The 22,549-nt window shown below is 38.0% G+C and overlaps 1 protein-coding gene across 2 annotated transcripts in view; it reads right to left on the bottom strand.

Moving 5' to 3' along the window:
• Positions 1 to 1,656: 1,656 nt before the first annotated feature.
• The window catches only part of tert (telomerase reverse transcriptase), a 65,210-nt gene continuing 44,317 nt past the window's right edge, over positions 1,657 to 22,549 (bottom strand). Inside the window, exons 14-17 of one of the 2 annotated variants that reach the window (XR_003718194.2) lie at positions 11,795 to 11,919; positions 10,728 to 10,865; positions 8,770 to 8,927; positions 1,657 to 2,561 (exon numbers count right to left, since the gene is read on the bottom strand). Coding sequence is in view for 1 of the 2 variants with exons in the window: in XM_028817991.2 (XP_028673824.1) it covers positions 8,824 to 8,927; positions 10,728 to 10,865; positions 11,795 to 11,919 (367 nt within the window). In the remaining variant the exon portion in view is untranslated. Of the gene's footprint in view, positions 2,562 to 8,678; positions 8,928 to 10,727; positions 10,866 to 11,794; positions 11,920 to 22,549 lie in introns of those variants that run through there. The other variant, XM_028817991.2, reaches the window with a different exon arrangement.

The following is a 22,549-nucleotide window of genomic DNA, read 5'->3' as shown; positions in this document are numbered from 1 at the left end:
TTAAAAAGTATTCATAAAGCACATTTTAACAAAGCTTTCACTGACTAAAGTACTGCACATACAAAAGATAATAGTAATAACACTAAATATATATAAAAATTATAGAATATTAAAATATATCTACAATATTGATTACAAATCAGAAAAGGCTTGAGAGTACAAATAAGTCTTAAGCCTAAATTTAAAAACAAAAATGGAAGAAGCACACCTAACATCAACCAGAAAACTATTCCAAAACTGTGGAGTGGCAACAGAAAATGTTCGGTCACCTTTTTTGTTTTCAACCTGTCCACAGCACACGCAGGATTTGTTTGGTTAAGGATCTAAGAGACTATATAAGATGGGGTCATCTCATTTAAATCTTTAAAAACAATCAATAATATGAATTAATAATAATAATCAATAAATTGAATTCTACTGTGCCATCCATTGCTGCTTTCGGCCCTATGCCTTAGGTGGCCACAACAGGATCTGGCACCCAATAAACACATACCATATAATAAAATGCTAAGGTGTGTGTGTTTCCGGTCCCTCAGAGGAACCCAATTTGTCAGTTTGGCTTTGGTGACGTGATCTAAAGAGGAAGTGCGAGTGTGAGACACAGAATGAGGAGTAAAGGCATAGAAGACATGCTGGAAGACATCTTCAAAGATGGGAAGTGTAAAGTCGACTGGAGGCGATAAAGGTGCTTCAGAATTAAAGAATCTGAGAAGCAGGGTTTATGGGAATGGCTCAGACAGAGCCTGTCAAGATAGGTTCACATGAAGATTCCAAGGAAGGGCACTGAAGGTACATGTAGGGTAACAGATATCAAACATTTTTAAATTAATTCTATTAAATGTCTTTGACGGCTATCCTGGCTACTCTAATATCAAAGACTGAGATAGATGAAAAACCGTTCGTCAACTTTAACTCCATTGGCCAATTAAAAACTCAAACTATTCCACAACTGTGGAACCGCAACAGAAAATGTTCGGTCACCTTTTTTGTTTTCAACCTGTCCGCAGCACACGCAGGATGTTTGGTTAAGGATCTATGAGACTATATAAGATGGGGCCATCTCATTTAAAGCTTTAAAAACAATCAATAATATGAATAAATAATAACAATAATAATAACATCAACAAATTGAATTCTGTACTGAACAGGAAGCCAAGGAATGGAAGCCAGGACTGGAGTAATGTGCGCATGCTTTTAAAAACCAGTCAAAAGATGTGCAACAGCATTCCAGACAATTTATAAATGACAAAGTAGAGACTATGGGAGACCATGATATAAAGAATTATAATAGTTCCATCCTGATGTAATGAATGCATGAATAACTTTTTCCAGATCCTGGAAAGACAAATTGATTTTTTTCAAGAAGTAGCTCTTAACTAAACCAAGTTTTTTTTGTCAAAATGAAGTGTGGAATCAAAAATCACACCCAAGTTTTTTGGCAAGAGACGACACACAAGAGGCAAGATGAACTAAACTTCTACTGGGCTTGGAGTGCTAAATAAAATAACCTTGTTATTATCATTATTAAGCTGGAGAAAATTACTATCTGTCCAGCCTTTCATATGCTGTAAACCAGTGTTTACCACAGTGGTCCTCCTCAGTGAATCAAGCACGATCACCAAAGCAAAGGGGATTGGCCTGGGGTTTAGGGGTGATTCTCTGCGATCATCAGAGCATTAGATGAATCGAGCACAATCTTCAATGCTTCTGCTCCTCGGTGAATCAAGCACAATCATCAGAGCAGGGGTTGGGGAGGTTGACTATTATCAGCCGCAATCCGCCTGCAACGCTACCGCTGTGATTTGAGCACAATCATTGGACCAGTGAGTTGGGTTTTGTCTGGGGTCAGCCACTGCAATGCCACCACAGCCCACCTTTTGAGAAATACTGCTGTAAACAATCAAAAAGAAGAAAAAGATTTCAATGAGAGATACAACTGTAGGGCTTTGTACTGGGAAGAAAAAAAATACTTTTAATACTTCCTCAAATCTAAGTGTTTGCCTTTTTTTAGTGCGATTATTATTGTGCATTTAATAATGTACTTAAAAAATATGCACAACCTCATCCTGGGACAGACTATGCACTATTTACCCTGGCTCATAACACTGTACTGATGATTTTTTCTTTGCCCCTTTGGATTTTTTTTTTTATTATACAGAAAGGTGTGACAAAACATAAAAGCCACATCCCAAGAGGGGGTACGCTTAGGCAATGTGCTGGTGGTGCACCTTATTAGACAATTCATGTGCACGTGGTTTTCTGGGGCTTGAGGCAAGTGGTCTACCATGGGTTTGTTTTAATCAAATTTATTCCATTATTTATAGCTTCATCCCTCCACTGCTGTTATAGTGTGCAATGATTAAAAACCTGAATTTATGTAATTAAATGTCAGCCAGATTGCTTTGCTAAAAAGAGACAAATCACATTCATACTCACGAATTTACAGAAGACATTTTCCTTTGGTCTTTTAAGCCCAGTTTGCCTTACTTTGAGATTTAGAATAAACTCTGGTTATAAAAGGCTCCTTTGTCATGTCCACCTTATTGACCTGCATTTTTCTGCTAGAAATCAAAGTAAAATGCATGAGATTATTTTATTTATGGCATATAATTTTCTTGTCTTTTAGTCCTTCTTTGTAATTACTGTATAGTGTGCTGCGTTAAGCGGAAGTGCACTGAAAAAAAAATCTGACGTTGAAAGTTTTCTAAATAACACATTTTACAATTTATTTACATTTACTGCAGTTTTTACTAAGGTTGTTTATATCAAAAGGGAATAGGATTAAAAATCATCAGTAATTTCATACTGGATGGTGTGGATCTCTAATTGATATGGCACTGGCACAGAAGCACAAGATCACCATTTACATCTCACAACTTACTGATTTGTAAATCACTTTGGATAAATGAGTCAGATATGTAAATGTAAATATGTAATGTCATTGGCTACTCAGACACCGCCTGTGTAGAGTTTATATGATCTACTTTTTTTAGAGCTTTTCCTTCAGACACTGTGAATTCCTTCCAAATCCCAGAGACCTGAGATTATTCAGCTATTCCTCATTAACCTGATGTGAGTTTGTCCTGCCACACACTGGTGCCCCAAACAAGTTTGATTTTTCTTTTTCAATTTATGATGCCATTAGAACCTGCACTGGAATAAGCACATTCAGAAAACAATTGTTTGTACACTAGGCTGGCACAGTGGTGGGAAAAAAGAAAAGAAAAAAAAAAAACTGCAGTTTCTAAGCTGCTATAGATAACAGAGACACAAGAATACAATTAAATGAGGTGTGGTGCCGGCTCTGTATTGCAGTTTGAAAGAGCAGCCTCAGAAACTTGACTTCAAACCTTGGTTTGGTCCCCACCAGCATTCTGTTAGCATTTTCTCCATATGTTTGAGTGTCTTCCCCTCCAACATCCCAGATATGGACATGCTAAGTTGATTATATGCATGATTATGAACTACTGTGCCATCCACTGCTGCTTTTGGCCCTGTGCCTTAGGTGGCCACAACAGGATCTGGCACCCAATAAACACATACCATATAATAAAATGCTAAGGTGTGTGTGTTTCCGGTCCCTCAGAGGAACCCAATTTGTCAGTTTGGCTTTGGTGACATGATCAAAAGAGGAAGTGCAAGTGTGAGACACAGAAGGACGAGTAAAGGCACAGAAGACACGTTGGAAGACATCTTCAAAGATGGGAAGTGTAAAGTCAGACTGGAGGCGATAAAGGTGCTTCAGAATGAAAGAATCTGAGAAGCAGGCTTTATGGGAATGGGCTCAGAGAGAGGGAGTGCCCATCAAGATAGGTTCACATGAAGATTTCAAGGAAGGGCACTGAAGGTACATGTAAGGTAATAGATATCAAACATTTTAAAATTAATTCTATTAAATGTCTTCGACAGCTATCCTGGCTAGTCTAATATCAAAGACTGAGATAGATGAAAAACCGTTCATCAACCTTAACTCCATTGGCCAATTAAAAACTCCTCTGTACTTCACATATTAAGCAACACATAATTATGAAAGTTTATTGTGGTACAAAGTATACAAAAACTGCAAAATCACAAAGTGATTCCAAAAAAGTTTTGCAATTCAATGAAATGTGACATAATAAAGTTATCAAACTGGTAAGTTTATTGAGGATGACATCATATAATGTTTTTCATTTATGTTATGATGGTATCGGACTGATACAAGGTATTACTTCATACTAAAAATGTACATTTTGTAAAAATTAAGTCAAACTTTACACTTAAGAAACAGTATTCTTGTGATTTATTACATACATCAAATCTCAAAGCTTCATTGAAAAGGGAAAGAAAATGAAAAAACACATTGATCATGCATTTATGAAACTGCTTACTTACAGTGTTATGGGGGCTGAATCCTTGTGCAAGGCTGGAAAGGACATCAATGTACTCATTCACTGTTGCTCACACAGGGGCAGTCTAAAACATCACAGTTCCTTCCTTTTGTAGGTTTTAATTATTAATGCACATATTGAAACTACAATAAGGAAAAACTAGGAAAGAGTTTCAAATAATTTTCTGCACAGAATTGTGCTAGTGTGCAATTATAGTGTTATTATACCCATTTATAAGGAGAAGGTCAATACTGTGGATTGTGGGATAAAGCTGATGTCACATGCAATGAAAATATGGGAAAGGGTTATAAGAGAGAAGGGCTTAGGGAAGAGACCACCACAGGAGGAGCAGGTTGGTTTTATAGCAGGAAGTGGAACAACTGATGAAGTCTTTGCATTGCATCAGCTCATACAGAAGCATTGAGAAAAACAGGTATTTGGTGTTTATTGATTTGGAGAAGGCTTATGATAGAGTTGTCACATCAAGAGGTCTGGGGTGCATGAGAGAGAAAGGAGGACCAGAGACGTGTGTGAGGATTGTCCAGGATATGTATGAGGGAGCTTAAAAACACAGTGTTGGGGTAATAGGTAAGATCTCAGTTAGAGGAGGTCGGCACCTCTTTGATCTGGTTATGGATATGTTGAGTCATTGGATAAAAGATCAGACCCCACTGGTGTAGGCTTTTTGCTGATGCCATTGTGTTGTGTAGCACCAGAAGAGAGGAGATGAAAGGGAAGTTGGGAGAATGGAGAAGGGCTTTGGGAGAAAGAGGACTGAAGAAAAGTAGGAAGAAGAAATAATGTCTGAGGATTAATGATGATCAGAATTCAGAAGTTAGCCTGTACTGAGTGCCACTGAAAAGACGGGGCAAGTTTAAGTCTAGAAACAGTGGTGACTCAGGATGCAGAATTAGATGCAGAAATAACCCAGACTGCAGTGTGGATGAGACAATTAGAAGAAAGTATCAGGAGTATTTTGTGAATGAAGAATTAAGGAAAAAGTTAGAGGTAAGGTTTTTAAGACCATGGTATGACCAGCAATGATGTATGGAGCTGTGACATGGGCAGTAAAGGGAGCACAGGAGAAGTTAGATGTGGTTGAAATCAAAAGGATGTGTGGAGTTACAAAAAAGGACAGAAATAGAAATAAGACAACCAGAAGTACAACAAAAGTGAAAGAGATATCTAAGAAAGTACAGGAATGTAGACTGAAGTGGTATGGACATGTGATGAGGAGAGACAATGAATATGTGAGCAAAAGAGTGATGGGAATGGAATTATACAGTGAAAGAGAAAGTGACAGCAGCCAAAGCAGAGGTGGATGGATAAAATAAAAGATGTCAAGGAAAAGGGCTTGACTGAGGAGAAGGTGCTGGACCAAGCTGTCTGGAGGTTGATCAAGCACATCGACCCCAAAATTATTATTTTAAAAGAAGGACATGAAACAAGCAAATTAACACTTGGAGAATTAAAGGACTGTGATGGTTTAACTTTAATACTCGTTTGCTTGCTTTCACGACACTTGGATGGATCCAAGTTTACACTTAGCTTCCACAATTTTGGGACGAGTCAAGATTCTCAGTCTATCAGTGTGTCGTGTCATGTCCTTCCCTTGGCTGTGTAAATCAGTTTTTATCCAACACTTCAAAATATGTATATGTGTTCATTTTTGTTTTGTTTCTATGTTTTACACCATTATTTATTGACACTTTCATGATGTCACTAAGCATGGCATTTTTGGCATTTGGTTGCTACACCACCACAGGTTTATATTTACATTCACATTCATTTTCTTAGCAGAGCTATGTAAACCCTACTTTCCTAGAGTGGCATGCAAATTGAGTAGTGTGAAAAGACAAATGATTAACTTAACTGCCAACAAACTGAGTTTATCAGTGAGGAACATATTCAAGGTCACACTGGCAGAGCACAATATTTGGTTGGGTACTTAGGGACCTGGCTCTAGGTTTACCAGGATCCCTGTTGATGCATGGAAGGTAAAAGGAAGATCACTGGTCTGGTAACCCATATTTGGAGGGGAGAAGTATGAGTTGGTAAGGGTATGACAGGAACACACAAAATAGCACATAGCTCCAGCAGCTATGGTACATGCTTGCCCAAATTTGTAAACTGCTGATGTGGAAAAAGACAGTGCCTCACTGATTTAACAGACATTCGTGACCAGTTCACTTAACCCTTTCCCTTACAAGTAACTAGTTCAGGTGAAAGCCTAATAGCAAGGAGAAAATTATGCCTAGTTGGAAAACAACAACAGAATTTAGATTATTGGATGGTAAAATGGCACCTGAAGGATGTTGCTTTATATTTGTATGACCCCTCACAGGACTGTTTATACTTTTTTTGGCTTACTGCATAAACCCTAATGTATATGCTCTTACCTCATGTGCACTTGACAAACAGAAATAACAACTAATCCTTCCCTGTGTTGCCCCACTGTAGAGAATAATGTCTACTACACCACAAATATTTTAACTTATTATACTGGTGGCTACATATATTCACACAATCCAGGTCGGTTTATGGAGAGAAGATAAATGTTCTTCAATATTTGCACAGTTTCTCAGGGATTTCTTTTTCATGGAGGAAGTTGTTGACAGAATGTCTCTATCAGCTGCACACAGGACCAGCAATTGTGCCAAAGATGATATTGACTTAGTTAGAGGAGTATGCAAACACACATCAAAAACCAATTTATTTTAAGCTTTAGTACTGTTTGGAATGGAAATTACTTATCGTGATCACATAAAACACTTCTGGTCAAATACAAACATTTTTGATAAAGAAGTGAAAAATATTTTGCTTCCTTTAAATTTGAGACAATTCTGTTAAGGATGTCAAATGACTGCTCTGCTGTATGTCATCATACACTTTTTAATGTTTGTTTCATAATATTGTTTCTAAATCCTTTTGAACTGTAATGCTTACAGATGAGGCAACACTTGTGGTAAGAACTACTAATACATATAAACAAGAGGATAGAGAGAAGAAAAAGAAAAAACTTAACACAAGTAGTACAAATTAGAATTGTAAATGTAAAATTTGTGAAAATTATTGCAAATAAAAGCGCTGCCACCTTCCAGGGTTTGAACCCTGGATTAGTTACTAGTGCATGGCTTCTTTATGGTATTTTTAAGAACACCCTGATTTTTCTTTAACAGTATATCGACTAGCCACTGAAAACCACCCCATCTTTTCCAACATATCAGACGTCGAGACAAACCTGGTGGTCTTAACAAACATCTTTTAATTTGGAGAATATAAAATAATCTAGTAAACTACAAATAGTTAATGACAATATTCTGTCCATCTGTGCCCAAAATATTCACCTTTTATTTTTCATCCACCTTCCTTAATGAAGGTTGGTGGAAGTAACAATATGAATTGTTCAGTTCAAAATTTTCAGACCCCAGCAGCAGCCTCCAACATCTTCTGGGAAGCTCCTATGAGTCCCAGTTTCATAAGAAATAACCCACCCAGTGTACCCTGTGTCTGTGTCTCTGCCTTGTGTACCTCCCAAAGAAGGCACCCAGGGAGTATCTTCACTCAATGCCACAATCATGTCAATGAGCTCCTTTTGATTAAGACAAGCAGTCATATGGCTCCAAGGTCCTCCTGGATTGTTGAGTTCCTCACCCCATTCACGGAGACTCAATCAAGCCAAACTAACTTGTGCAGAAATTCAATTTCTTTTTGTCACTACTTAAATTTAAAAATTATATGTAAATTGACAAAATTAAGTATATTCAAAAAAAAAAAAAAATCAAATTTGGGAAATGTAATCACTGGCATTTTACTAAGATGAAAGGAAGTTAATCAATACACCTAATAGCCTCGTATCTAACTGAAACTATTAATAAACATTGTAAAGTTTATGATGGTAGTGGGAACTACAAGAGTGTTGTCCTCTTCAATACATTTAAAATTTCACTTTTTTGGTTTCACTTATTAGCTGAACATAACAGGAGGCAACAGTATAGATCATCATTAGTGAACATCCTTAATATAATTTATAAGACAGTTATAATTTATCGGGGCGGATTGGTGGCTCTGAGGCTAGGGATCTGCACTGACAATCGGAAGGTTGCCGGTTTGAATCCCATAAACGCTAAAAGTGACTCCACTTCATTGGGCCCTTGAGCAAGGCCCTTAACCTGCAACTGCTCTGTCCTGGGTATGATGTTAATCTGCATCCAGCCCTGCATGTAGGCCCTCCAACCTGCAGGGAAAAAACCTATTGTTTCCAAAATATTACACGATATATGCAACACACTTTATTCCAACACTAAAGTATTTTAGAGTAGTTATGCAATCTTCTTTAGATCCTCTTAAATACCATTTATTATTGAGAAAAAAAATAAAAACAACCAGGTGTACTCACAAGATCACCACTATATTTAACCAAAAACTTTAAATAAATGCTTGTTAAAAGATGTCAGTCTTTGATTTCAGCAAGGTCTTGTGGTAATGCAGGATCAGTAATTCTTTTCAGCAATTGAAGAGTGTCAAATTTAAGCTTCCTCTGTAGCAATATTTTGGCTGGAAATAAAATTAATTTTCTTTTAGTTTTGCACTTTTAGAACAAAGAAAACAATTCATTTGCTCTAAATACAACTACTTGGGCAAGAACAACTTATTCACTCATCTCCTTATCAGCTTTAACTGGTGAAGGTCACACTAACTTATTCATTAAGATAGATATGTGGAAGTATTATTTTTAGAATTTAGGTTCATCTTGAAAAAATATTTAACCTTTCAACCATTTCTTTGTAATATAGCTTGTAAACAAGATAATACTGAGTACTGGCAGAACAGAAGCTCTTGACACCGGATAATCTAGAATTTATGCAAACTGCACAGGAATATTTATTGTATATGCACTTTTTTTAATTTAATATTATTCTAGGTATAAGATGAGGCGAAAATTACAGAGGTTTAATAGAAGGCACCAATATTTTTTGTTTTATTTAAAAGAAAAATTCAGTTTCCTGTATTCAAGAAAAATATGTCATTATGATTACTTTCTTGGGTTATGCAAAAAAAAAAATGCATTCTCAATGCTTCAGATAAAAGAGCTGTAAGAGAAATTTGGCAGATTAACAAATAATACACATTGATTTTATAATTAATCAGAATATTAACATAATTATAAAATAAAAGAGAAATTGATTGCATACTTCTATTCATACATCTTTGCTTGTATGTATAAAAGGTTCAGTCAAAAAACATTTCATAGTACTTTTATAGTCAGTACTACAGTATACTAACAAAATGATAGTTTTGAATAAACTAAGCTTGGGGAATCAGACTAATTTTGATTGTAAAAGCCAATTCAGGTTCATAATACAGGCCAAAATTGCTAATTTTTGCAGATGTAGCCTGACCCTGAAGCAGACTCCTGTGTATTCTAATGTGAGCACCAACTACTAAAATATCCTTTTTCCATTTTACTCTGTGCCCATTATCAAGTTTGGGTGAGTGTGGGTAGTTGAAAAACAGCTATGGAGTAGGTATACTTCACACAGAGGGATTACAGTAATAATGGTCAGACTCTGTAAGGAAGCAGTAAGGAAGAGGGCTGTGCGTGTGTTCACAAAAGATAAGATACAAGGAAAACAAGAGGCACATACAACAAGTACTGAACGTGTTTAACAGTACACAGCAGTAACGCAGATAAAGAGGTGTCTGTCTTATTGCTGAACAGAAGATCTATTTCTTCTATCATCCCTAAAGCCCTCATTCTGCTAAATCAAAAGTTTAACATGACAATAAAACTAGGCACACATAAATATTTAACAAAATCAGTAATCTACATTAGTGACTATCTACAGCAAGAAACATTCAAATGTAAAGTCTTCCAGTCCAAATAATTAAAAAATGGTCCATACGCTGTCATTATCACAAGCTTCAAACTTTCTGTACTATTGCTGCCGCTTATAAAACCCTATGAATTCAAAGCTAACAGCATTAAGGAGAACTGTATTGTTATTTTAAGCTCTAAAAGGAAACATCTATAATATTTTTTACCTGACAATTAAAATTATATGTAGTGTGTCAAAAGGTGTTTGCTTTAAGCTTTGAGCTTTAAAACTAAATTACATTCTCTAACATAAAGTAACTCTAAGCATTTTCTGAAAGATATGGGCCCATACAAGACATCCAGTTACGATAATTTGTCAAGTATAACACACAAGAATGAAAATGTGATGTTTTACTACCCACAATATTACATTAATCTAACCTTGTCATGGTTATGAATTTTTAAAATAATGTGGTCATTCAGTCATTGGAAATGATAATGAAATAATATCCAGTTCAATAGGTTCCTTGCATACTTACATGATTTAAGTGGTCCAAGCAGGGGCTTATACACACTTTTGTGCCTTGCTAACTTAGTAATGAATGCTTTGTAGCATAGCCACTGAACTGCTTCAAATGGTAAAATTCCTGTGGCATCCCTGGATCCAAGACAAATTCCTAAAAAAAAGACATATAATTACTGTATTATTGCCCTTGGGCTTAAAAACATCTACTCTACAGCTCTTAATACTAAGGCCTATAACTATTTCAAATACCTCATACCATATCTCCTTATAAATATGTTCTCCCCTTTTCAATGTAGTCATTTTTCCTATATCTAAAACCCCTTTCATCATCTAACTGTGCAAAAACGGTTTAGTTCATGAAATGACTTCGAGGTAAAGTATCAGCTATGATCAGAATCTGAGAAGTTAGGTTTAGGGTTAAGTTAAATGCACCACTAATGGCTCAGTACAAACCATGCAGTTCTGTTATTCTTACGACCATTTAGTGATATAGCTACAGTTTAAAGTCTGAATTGTCTGTGGTGATGATAGAGACACTAAGGAGATGGGGGTCTCAACTGTACTACAGTGTTCACCATTCAAACTACTTTTGTTCAGTGTACTGCAGTGGTTCATAAGGTGAATTCTAATTTTTCTCTCAAATAGCTGTGGTGCTACAGGGAAGGAAGCATGACAGATTGTCCACCATACTATGTTCTTAGGGTTGGAGAGTGTTCAAGTGAAGAAGGTTTTGTGTTTTAACACTGCACAAACATTTGACTGTTTGGAATAACTGCAGAGTAAAAATAATCAGCACTACTTACAGTTAAATTTAAGACATTCAAAGTCTGTTCCTTATCTTTTGGCTAGTGTGCTTATTAAATCAGAGCCTCATCTATGAGTTTAAATAGACATAGAAGGAAAAGCACAATCTTTAGTTAGGCAATTTCTTCTCCACCTCCAAACGTTATCAGCCAGAGAACATTCCAGAATTTATACATGGACAATAAACTTCAATCTAATGTGCTATAGGTTTGGAACAGTGTCTTAACGAGGCCAACCAAGGCTTGCACTATAGCAGATAAAAATCAAACCAATTACCTTTGTTGCTCAATCTCACAATTGAATAGCAACAGGGTGGCATTTCTGAGATCACTGTCAGAAAAAAATGAGGATTACTTTGGACTTTCTCTCCAAAAGGCAGACTTCTTACACAAGCATGAAATCTGTTGAAACAAAGTTAATATATAACCCATAAAAAAATAACATAACAAATCATATTGTAAACAGAAAAATGAAACCCCTTCTCAACACAATAAATGACATTATAATTGAATTAATCAGCCTTTATTTTGTGTAATACCTTTCATGAAACACACTGATATTAACAAAGGGACAAAGTTGCACTGTAAACAAGCGATCATTGGCTTAACCACCATTTTCTGGGTTTACCTTGATTAGCTGGTTGTCCCCAATCTCTGTTCAGAACTTATACCACTATGCCTTCTCTTTCACACCTCTAAACCACTACCTCATCTCCCCTGCCATCAAACCAACCACCCGACAGTGCATCAGGTCTTGGACATTCAGAAATCTGGATTTTCTGGTATGCGGTCTGGCCACAAATAAATGTTTCATAAGGCACTTGCTGTATTACCCGACATTGCCAGTTACAGTTCCATTAGTACTGTACAGTCAGCGTAGGAAGTAACATTTTTGGTACCCTAGATGAAGGTGTAAATATCGCTCCCTTAAGTGAGAGTTTGGATGGTGATGTTCTGTGCGTGCAGTTTAGGGTATAATAAATAGAAGAGGGTATAGGGCTGTGCTCCCTTTGGTGTTACATGCATGCAAAGGACTTGCCTACTGTATGTCATCTAATGGGATGACTGGCACTGTTTACAGTGTCTATCCCCACTCTTGTTTGAGATGCGCTAGTGCTGCTGGTTACAGCTTATTGTCTTGGGCATGAGGAATCAGGCACCTCCTGTATTTCTCATTCCCTCCCTTATAACTGGACTCAAGTATGTATCCACACCTTACTTGACCTTCTGTGACCAATCCCCATTCAACTTCACAGCTCACAGCACATATCATTCTGTTTGTTCTCTCTATCGCAACACCTCTGCTTATTTAGTCGTCCATCCAGCTACTGGTGAGTGGCACTGTTGTGCTGGCAGCATAAAACCGACAACCTGTCTGTGTTGAATGAAAAAAGGATGGGGTGCCTTAAAACCACACTCTTGCTACAGCATTACTGTTGAAAAATTGGTGTCGGCTAATTTAATTTTTTCTATATCATCACCAATTTTCAATCAAATCAGTCAAAGCATTTTCGAGATTTTGGGGAATTTACTTTTTCTATGGGGAGGAGGTTTACTCCTAAATATTGACATATCAAAATATCCTTTCTTAGCAGATGTACCATCCTACCAAATTTTAGCTTTTTAACTAAACTTGACATAGTATTTTTGTTGAGGAGTATGTGAGTAAGTGAGTTAGTCAACTCTGCATCTGATGCAGTATGCCCTATTCTGTCAGCTTCTTCTTAGTCCTCTCAATGCAGCCTAATATACATTCTAATTCAAGCCTGATTGGGTTGTCAAGTACAGGATGACATTCAAAAATCTGGCCATCGATAATCCGGTTCCTTCAGATTTCTTGCATTGATTTCGGAGTGCATTTTCAAATTTAACGCGCCACTGTTTTCTGGAGGCGCCGTTTATGTTTTGATGGCGCTGTAGTCGTTAATCAGTTGTTGGGTCTTTCTTGCACCTGCTAACAGATATTCCTGCTCATTCCTTTTCATTTTATTATTTATTTGCTGCTGTATAGCTCCATTATGGATTCAGCAAAGAAAAGAGGTGATGTAAAACGTAAACATCGTGCGTTGTCGATCGCACAGAAAGTGGAAGTGCTAAAAAAACATGATAGCAGCGTGTCTGTGTGAACCATTTGTGAAACATACGACATTGTTTTTTAATATCATACACTGTTGAAGAGCCAAAGAAAAACTGTCTTTTCTGACAGTGGATCTAAAAAGCAAATGTTTGTAAGGAAGTCAACGATGGAGGGAAAAAGTTCGAAACTGGACCAAGTTTTCATAAACCTGGTTTAATCTTTGTGTAAGTGAAGGTGTGGAAATTTCTGGTAATTTATTAAAGGAACAAGCCAAAGTGGTTCATGAAGAGCTGGGATTGCAACACAAGTGTGAATACTCAGAAGGTTGGCTGTATCGTTTCAAGTCGCGACATGGCTTACAGTTTTGTGCGGTGTGTGGGAAAAAACGTTCAGCAGACAAAGATGCGGCTAATGCATATGTGGATGAATTTGCCAAGTTAGTTACTGATGAACATTTAAGTCCTGAACAAGTGTACAATGCTCATGAGACTGCCTTGTTTTGGAGATGTACGCCAAATAGAACTCTAACAACTGAGGATGCAGAATTGCCAACTGGGTTTAAAGTTTCGAAGGATCACGCCACGGTAATGTGCTGCTCTAATGCTGTGGGTACCCATAGATGCAAGTTGCTCGTTATCGGGAAAAGTTTATATCCGAGGGCCTTCAAGAGTATGACACAGTTTCCTGTCCATTACCGTTCCAACAAGAAGGGGTGGGTTACCACTGATATTACATTGGATTGGTTTCAAAAATGTTTTGTTCCTTAAGGCTAGGGCTAACTAAAACTCTCTACAACTATTTTATTTAGTTGGTGAACATTAAAATTTCACTTGCTTTTCATTTAGTGTTTAATTTTCTTTTTTTAAAGGACTGTACAGGTAGTCATTTTCTGTTAAATATATACAGCATATATAACCATCCAAAATCTGGCATTTTCCAAAACTCCGGCACTCCTTAGGTCCGGAGGTTGCCGGATTTTTGAATGTCAACCTGTACTTTACTCATATATATAGCTAGTTGTTTATATATATATACACACACACACACACATACAGTATATACATATACATACACACACACAAGTAATTAGCCCCACGGTATGCATGGAAATTCTTTTTAATTTTCATCCTTAGAAACATGTTCCCAAACCAACCACCTGTCCTCTCATTAGGGAAAATAAGAAAAAGGAAATAATTGAATCTCTTATTAGAAAATAAGAAAATTTACATTTAATTTTAAAAAATTACAAAACTTCTGGATGAACAACATTCAGAGTAAAAACTTTGGAGCTCCTTGATATTAGTTTTCCTTTAATCATAGTTTTCTGAATTTGAACTTTGATATTTTCATGTGAAGCTGGTATTGTCTTAAGAAAGCAACACACAGTTGTCCATGTGAGAAAACAGGATTAGGTGAGTAAATTCCAACTCTTTGAAAAGTTTGTCCTTGGGACTTGTTAATTGTCATAGCAAAAAGAACTCAAAGGAAACTGTCATTGTTTAAAGATGAAAGGAAATATCTATATTACTTCTATATTAAGAAAGGTATTGGCAAATATGGGTGGAAAAATGAAGTTAAATGATGTTTTTAATTGGAAAAATTTAATTATTGAAAACATATTTATGGTTCTGACTGAAGAAAAAAAATCATATCTCTGGCCCTATAAGGGCTATGGACTTGGGCCTAACCTTAATCGATTCAGCAGGTGGATGGCTACGTGTCCCTAAGATTAAATTCACTAAATGTTTGCATGTGCAGAAATAGGAAACAAAAAAAAACATGTTTATTTAAATTACCACCATTTTGAAAGAGGGGTGAAAGGTCAGACCCCTTTATGGTTCTGACTAAACATATTAAGAAAAAAAATGAATGTGCCTATTCCGGATAAAGATCTTTCTCTTGCCTTTTATTTTATTTACACACATATGTTAGTTATATATCTCCAATTACAAATTCTAAGTCTATTTACAGTTGAGTCAGTAGTGAAGATGGTCAATACTAGCCTACCAAGTCAAGTTGGGGAGCATGCACTGGTACAGTGCATTGCCACACCCACTACACATCGAAACAACTCAGGATCCCGGTTGGCAACCCCCCAGGCAGACACGCGGTCCAGTCCCACCATCTGGAAATGACCCTCTATCTGCCGCAGCCAGGTATTATGTGGGTGACCCCTTGGCCTGGTCCAGCCGCTCGGGTCCCCAACAATGAGGATCTTACGAGCCAGATCACCCTCGCAGAAATTCGCCACATGGCCGTAGTGCCATAACTGACACTCCCTCACAATGCAGGTAATGTGCCTTATTCAGGATTCCATGAGCAACCGCTTATTCGACACAAAGTCAAACCAACGGTACCCAAGGATTTTCCGGAGAGACACAGTACCAAAGCAGTCCAGTCTTTGTCTCAGGTCACTGAATAGCGTCCATGTCTCGCAACCATATAGCAAGACAGGAAGCACCAGGACTCTAAAGACTTGGACCTTTGTCCTTTTGCATAATATCGGGAGCGCCACACACCCCTTTCCAGCAACCTCATGACCCCCGTGCTCTCCCAATCCGTCTACTGACTTCATAAGAAGAGTCACCAGAGACATGAATGTGTTGCCAAGGTAAGTAAACCTCTCGACAAGGTCGACACTCTCTCTGCAGACAGACACACTGCTGATGGCTGTGCCCAAGAGGTCATTAAAGGCCTGGATCTTTGTTTTTTATCCAGGACACTCACAAGCCCAGATATTCAGACTCCTCGCTCGGTCTCTCGAGTGCCCCGATCAGAGCCTCCATTGATTCCGCAAAGATCACAGCATCGTCAGCAAAGTCAAGATCCGTGAATCTTTCTTCACCAACAGATGCCCCACAGCCGCTGGACCCCACGACCTTGCCCAACACCCAGTTCATACAAGCACTGAACAGAGTAGGACCAAAAACACACCCCTGACGAACCCCAGAATCAACTGGGAAAAACGCAGAGGTTCTGCCTCCACTCTGCACATCACTCACAGTACCAGTGTACAGGCCGGCCATGATATCCAGTAACCTCGAGGGGATCCCACGAACCTTCAGGATGTCCCACAGAGTCGAACGCTTTACGAAAATTGACAAAGGCTGCAAAGAAACTCTGACGATATTTGCGCTTGCTCTTCATGAGAACCCTCAATGATAGGATGCGGTCGATGGTAGACTTCTTAGGCATAAAGCCAAACTGTTTCAGTCGCTGGTAGGTGAGCAAGTGATCATGGATCCTATTGAGGACAACCCTAGCAAGGACCTTACCTGGCACCGACAGCAGTGTTATCCCCCTGTAGTTGCTGCAATCCAGGCGATCACCCTTCCCTTTCCAGATAGGGCCGACAAGTCCCATTTTCCAGTCAGTTGGGATGATGCCAGTCTCCCAAATGGAAGCAAAGATTGCTTGCAATGCCAGGAGGACAGCCTTACCACCTGCCTGGAGAAGTTCACACCGGACACCACAGATCCTTGCAGCCTTTCCTCCCCTCAGCTGGTTCACCACCTGTGCAATCTCAGTGAGACTGGGGGGTTCACAGCCAATTGGAGGAACAGCCTCAAGGACCGTGAACCCAGAGATATCCAACGTCCTAGCCCGAGAATCAGCTTTGAACAACTGCTCAAAGTAGCCAGCCCAGTGGGTCACAATTGCAGCGTCATGCGTAAGGACCGTTCCATCAGCCACCCTGACTTCGACTCTCTGAGGAACAGATTCAGATGTGTGTAATGCTTCGATTCCTCTGTAAGCAGGACATGGGTCGCTAGACCATAGATGGTGTGTCACTTGTTCACAGATTCCTCTAACAAATGCCTCTTTATCTGCTCTCAGAGCCCTCGCAGCCATCATTCTCAGTTCTCGGTACAGACCAGAGTTGCCATTGAGCTGTGCGCTGCAACTCCTCTCAGTGATATACAGGGAAACACCTCCTTCTGGGAACACCGGTAACACCAACAAAGCCCTCAGCAACCTTCACGGTCTTTTCATGGAAGGTCTCCCATATCACATTAGGATCGGCATACTAGCCTATGACATACCACAAATCATTGTTCTTTTCAATCACTGACAAAGAATTTTGGGAACAAAAAACAAATGGGATTCTTGTACTTATGTGCCTTTATAACAAATGAAGTGTTATGAAATGACTGTTTTCTTTGTAAAATCAACTGATGTTATTTTTGTTATTCAGATGTATTTTTCAAAATTGGCAGGCAAAGAAAGAAATAAACATCATAGAAGTTTAAACATGGTAAATGTTAAAATTACTCTTAATTCGTCACTGTGCAATTGTCCATGAAATGGGCAAAGCCTTTAAGGTATGGAAATGTTAGCTAACAGGACAACCATAAGCTTATCAGTCAACCGATACGGCTGACAAGGAGATTTTAAAGGCAGTTTGAAAAGCTTGTCCTTGGCATCTACTAGAATCATTAACTTAGATGAAGGAAGCTTTTACAATGACAGCAAAATTTTTAAATGTTTACTAGTAAAATACCAGGTAAGTCAATCAAGCATTTCTTAATCAAGCATTTTTTGACACACAGGGTTAAAGTTCCTTCTACATCTCTATAACCAAGTAAGCAAGTAGTAAACTGCTAACTGCATTTAACTGCCTTAAATCATAAATTCCACCTCTCTTTTTTATTTTCTTTTTTTCTCATTACAGTTCGAAGGTGAATCACAACCTACCTAGGCAGTATTGGGTGCAGTTTACCAAGCAATCCTGAATTACTGCTGCAGAGCCCACACTAACAATATTTTGACATCCATTTGGGAAATAATCATCGCAAGCTGTCCACTCACACTTGCATTTCCAAGGTAAAGGGTAATTTGTAGCACAATGGGAAACGAATTTGGCCATATGCATTAGAAGCGTATAGACAATTACATTAAATAAAAAAAACAGTAAATATATACAGAAAAGCAAGCTACTGGGAGAAAAAATCTCCCAAAGAAATATTCATGGACAATTGCTTAAGTTAATCCATTATATTCTCTTTTAGAAGTCTCATGTCACTTTATTGTTATGCTGCAAATCAGGATTAACTCCCGTACTAAGTTGATAAAATAAAATTTATATGGAGGGCATGAGCAGAACCATTACAGATTTAATCAATCTTTCTCTGTTAGCTTAAACATAAAAATAACAGTTTACTGCTTATGGGTAAACAGCTTAGTTTAAACTGACAGAATGAAGTCTGGTAATAACAAAAAATGAAGTTACCTGTTGAGCAATTATTTTCAGTGCCTAACTTACGTTTTACAAAAATGAGCAATCAGTGGAATATTTAACTTGTGTGAGAAAGAGAAGCAAACCCTGGTGGGAAGATGTTGCAGATTTCATTAACAACCACAAGCAGAACTGGGGAGGCTAAAAAGGCTCTGAATCAGCAAACACATGTTCAGTTCTACAGACATTCTTTAAAAAAATGCATGGCTATGTAAAGAAATCACTACAGCTTGAGCTGATAGCAATTTCCTTGTAGACAGCAGGAACAAGCTGATCAAAATGTTTGGAATGCTTGCTTATAACCTCAAAAAGTTACCAGTGGTGCTTTTCATATGCAAGGTGCACTGTATCAATAATCAGTGCTCTCGCTTGGAGTTCAAGAAGCACTAACAACATTTCACCACTCGATGGACAACAAAAAGCACTTAGACTAGCGCTTAAACTTTATGCTCCTGCCTATTTAATGCATAGCAACTAGTGATGAGCGAACTCCACTAAATTAACACTTCACTTTGAGTTCAGTGAAATCAAGGAAATGTTTGCGAACTTCACCAAACTATGTAAAATGCATTGAAGTCAAGAGTGAAGGTAGGACAGAACTAATTTTGAGTGGGGTCTTTCAAGCGTCCCTGAGGTCTATGAAAAGTCTTCCAACAATTCTGGAATGATTATTTTGGTCAAATATGCGATCTGAGCTGTGAGGCAGCAGTGCTAACTACTGTGCCAACATGCCTCAAACAAGATGTAGATGGAACGAATACTACGACAAACAGAAAAACTAGCACTACCGTAGATCATTGTGCTTAGAGAGTGCCAATCTCCATTGCTTGAAGCCATGACTCTGGGTGCAGCTGGAAAACATTTTTCATTTCCCATGTATCTGTACAGATGATTTGCACTTTCTTTAATCAAGAATAAAAAAAAATGCCTTACAACTTTTGTTTTTATTATTTCATTGAATGTCCAGTGTTTTCTGATAGAGAGGGGAGGGTTATTAGAGGGCTTCTTTGAGGCTTGTTTTGAGTTTGCTGTTGGATACATGGTTAATATTCATGCATAATTAGCCATGTGGTTCTGGCCTGCAGGGATCAGTGTTCTATATCTATTGACATTAAAAGTAATACTGCAGGGTTTTTTGTTTATTTTTTAACACCTGTGGAATGGAAATCTGGCAGTGCTTCTCAGCTTTTGTGGCTTCTGGACATATTTTTACCATTTTAAGCTTACTGATGACCCACATACGGCAATAGAATTGAAAAAATGAATGCATTTGGAGACCGGGAAAAATATAGTGCAGTGCTGTTCGGTGGACGGGGTGGTTTCAGTGCATCTCAGTACCTGAAACAGCTTTTTCTTTTTCCTAGTGTGCTTTCAAACTTAGAGTAGGCTTGCTTGAAAGTTCTGTGCATGGCTGCTACAGCTCTCTGATGTCATGTTACCCTTGCAAAGTATTATGGGAAGCTTAGGAAAAAATGTTTGCTTAAGCCATCTGCACTGCAAATTTTCAGGAAAATTTTTGTTGAACAAGGCCATCGGCAAACACAGCATATTTGCTGTGAAAAATGCTTATGTGAAATTTTGGGGATCAACACTAATAGAAAACCTAAGAAGACACAAATGCAACTATCCATAGATTCATTATTTGTAAAGATAATCAAATTGACTAATAGCTTAAAGAAATATATAATGAGAGAAAACAAGGGTAATTATCTAGAAATACTATTGGTAGAAGCCTAAAAGAAATCATAAGAATCAAAAATATGTGGCAACATTAAGATTGGTGCTTAATATTTATAAACACTTCAGGGCATTTTAAGGGCATATTCTGGCTGGTTCAATAGGAACTTTGCTATAGTTAACTATTCAGTTTTAGTAAATCTGGCACCCCATTTACCTTAGCAGTGGGTGAAGCTGACACCTGAGCCATATCTTGCAATTATCGATCTTAAGCAGGGGCTATGCCGCAATATTAAAGTCTTTTTTTCTGGACATGTTTGTGAAAACAGATGCACCACACCCTTGGACATCTAGTCTGAGCTGGAACAAAGCACAATGAGCTACAGAAAATGCATACATTTATTTAAATAAAATGGGAAGGAATTATCAAGGAACTTTGAATGTCACTGTTCATAATATTATAGTTAAGACTTAAAACTTAAAAAAAGAAATTTCTTGTAAAAACAGCACGCTAATGAGCTAGCGTCATATACCATCCTCTTTAATAAAATCCCTTTGTGCGTCCAGGTGTCCGTGTGTGTGTGTCTTCTGGTGAAGTGCGCATGCGCGGGGCTTCTGGTGAAGTGCGTATGCGCGGGGCATGGTGCGATGCGCGATATTACTGTCAGAGACAGTTAGAGGCGTTTTACGGAAATACAAACCAGTATTACTGCGAGAGGAAATTAAAGGTACACAATACAGTGACGCATATTACAGCCACATACAAGCCAGTATTACTGTCAGAGGAGATTAAAGGCATATTACCGACGTGCACGCCTGTATTACCGCCAGAGAAAATTAAAGGTATATTACAGACATATAAGCCAGCGGACATACAAGACAGTATTACTGTCACAGAAAATTAAAGACACACAATACACGGCGGCAGCCCACGAAGAACGGTCAGCTCAGCAAATAAACATCAACAAAAGAAAGGCTGAAAGAAAGAAAAATACGACCAACAAAAAGAATGAGGTCAAAGTCCCTTGCCATTTAATATAGACTGTTCCTAGTAATGTTTATGCACTACTGTTCTAGCGCCCGTTATTGTAACGGGCTAAATGAGTAGTACAGTATATAAGAATGTACCTATAATGTTAGATGTGATGGAAACACCTGTCAGTTTCAGGATCCAAAGAAAGGGTTATGTGGGCAAAGAGTTGATTAGTGGAATAGAAAATTAATTATCCTGTGCTTCTGTCTCCAGCCACAAAGTCTCAGATAACTCCGGTAAGTCATTAGAGCAAAAAGCCTGCCTCCCTGCACAAGCAAAAAATGTGCAATGATGTCGTATGAGAGATACTATTGTTAAAAATAAATAATAATAATCTTTGCTTTTATACAGTGGTTTTTCTCACCGCTCAAAGAGCTTTTTTTTCTTCATAGTGAGTGGGGAGGCACTTCAATCACCACTAATGTGTAGAAACCAAGTAGATGATGTGATGGCAGCCATTTTTGCGCCAGTACGCTCAACACACATTAGCTATTAGATGGTGATGTGGTGAGAGAGAGACAGCCAATTAGAGACAGGGGATGATTAGGGGGCCAGAATGACTAGGCCATGGAGGGCAATTTAGCCTGAACATCAGGATGCATTCTGCTCTTTACAAAGGATGTTTTGTGGTATTCCTTGCTATTCCCGCTACTGATTGTTATACAAAGTCAAATTTGGAATACCACTGTTGATATTATTTTAAAATTAATAACAATACTTTTTCAAAATCCAGTATAATCTCTCAGGCTTCCACCATCTATATTGCAGATGAAGAGCGATCATCTCTCACACTTAGTGGATCATGGAAGTTCTTTGCAGAAGACCCATTTCTTGTGAGGTTAGCAACACATGCCCTCATGCAATATACACATAAACAAACACACATAGTATCAAGTTATCCATTCTTTTAAGTCATGAGGGGAGAGAACATACTGTATGCTGGGGAACTGTTCATAAGTCAGATACCAACAGACTTAAGAACTCTTTTATTCCTAAAGCTATAAGCTTA

The sequence above is a fragment of the Erpetoichthys calabaricus genome, chromosome 13 (genome assembly GCF_900747795.2).
Source record: "Erpetoichthys calabaricus chromosome 13, fErpCal1.3, whole genome shotgun sequence".
NCBI lineage: Eukaryota > Metazoa > Chordata > Cladistia > Polypteriformes > Polypteridae > Erpetoichthys > Erpetoichthys calabaricus.
Note: the sequence above shows the minus strand (reverse complement) of the source record. Positions and strands in the feature narration are given on the sequence as shown.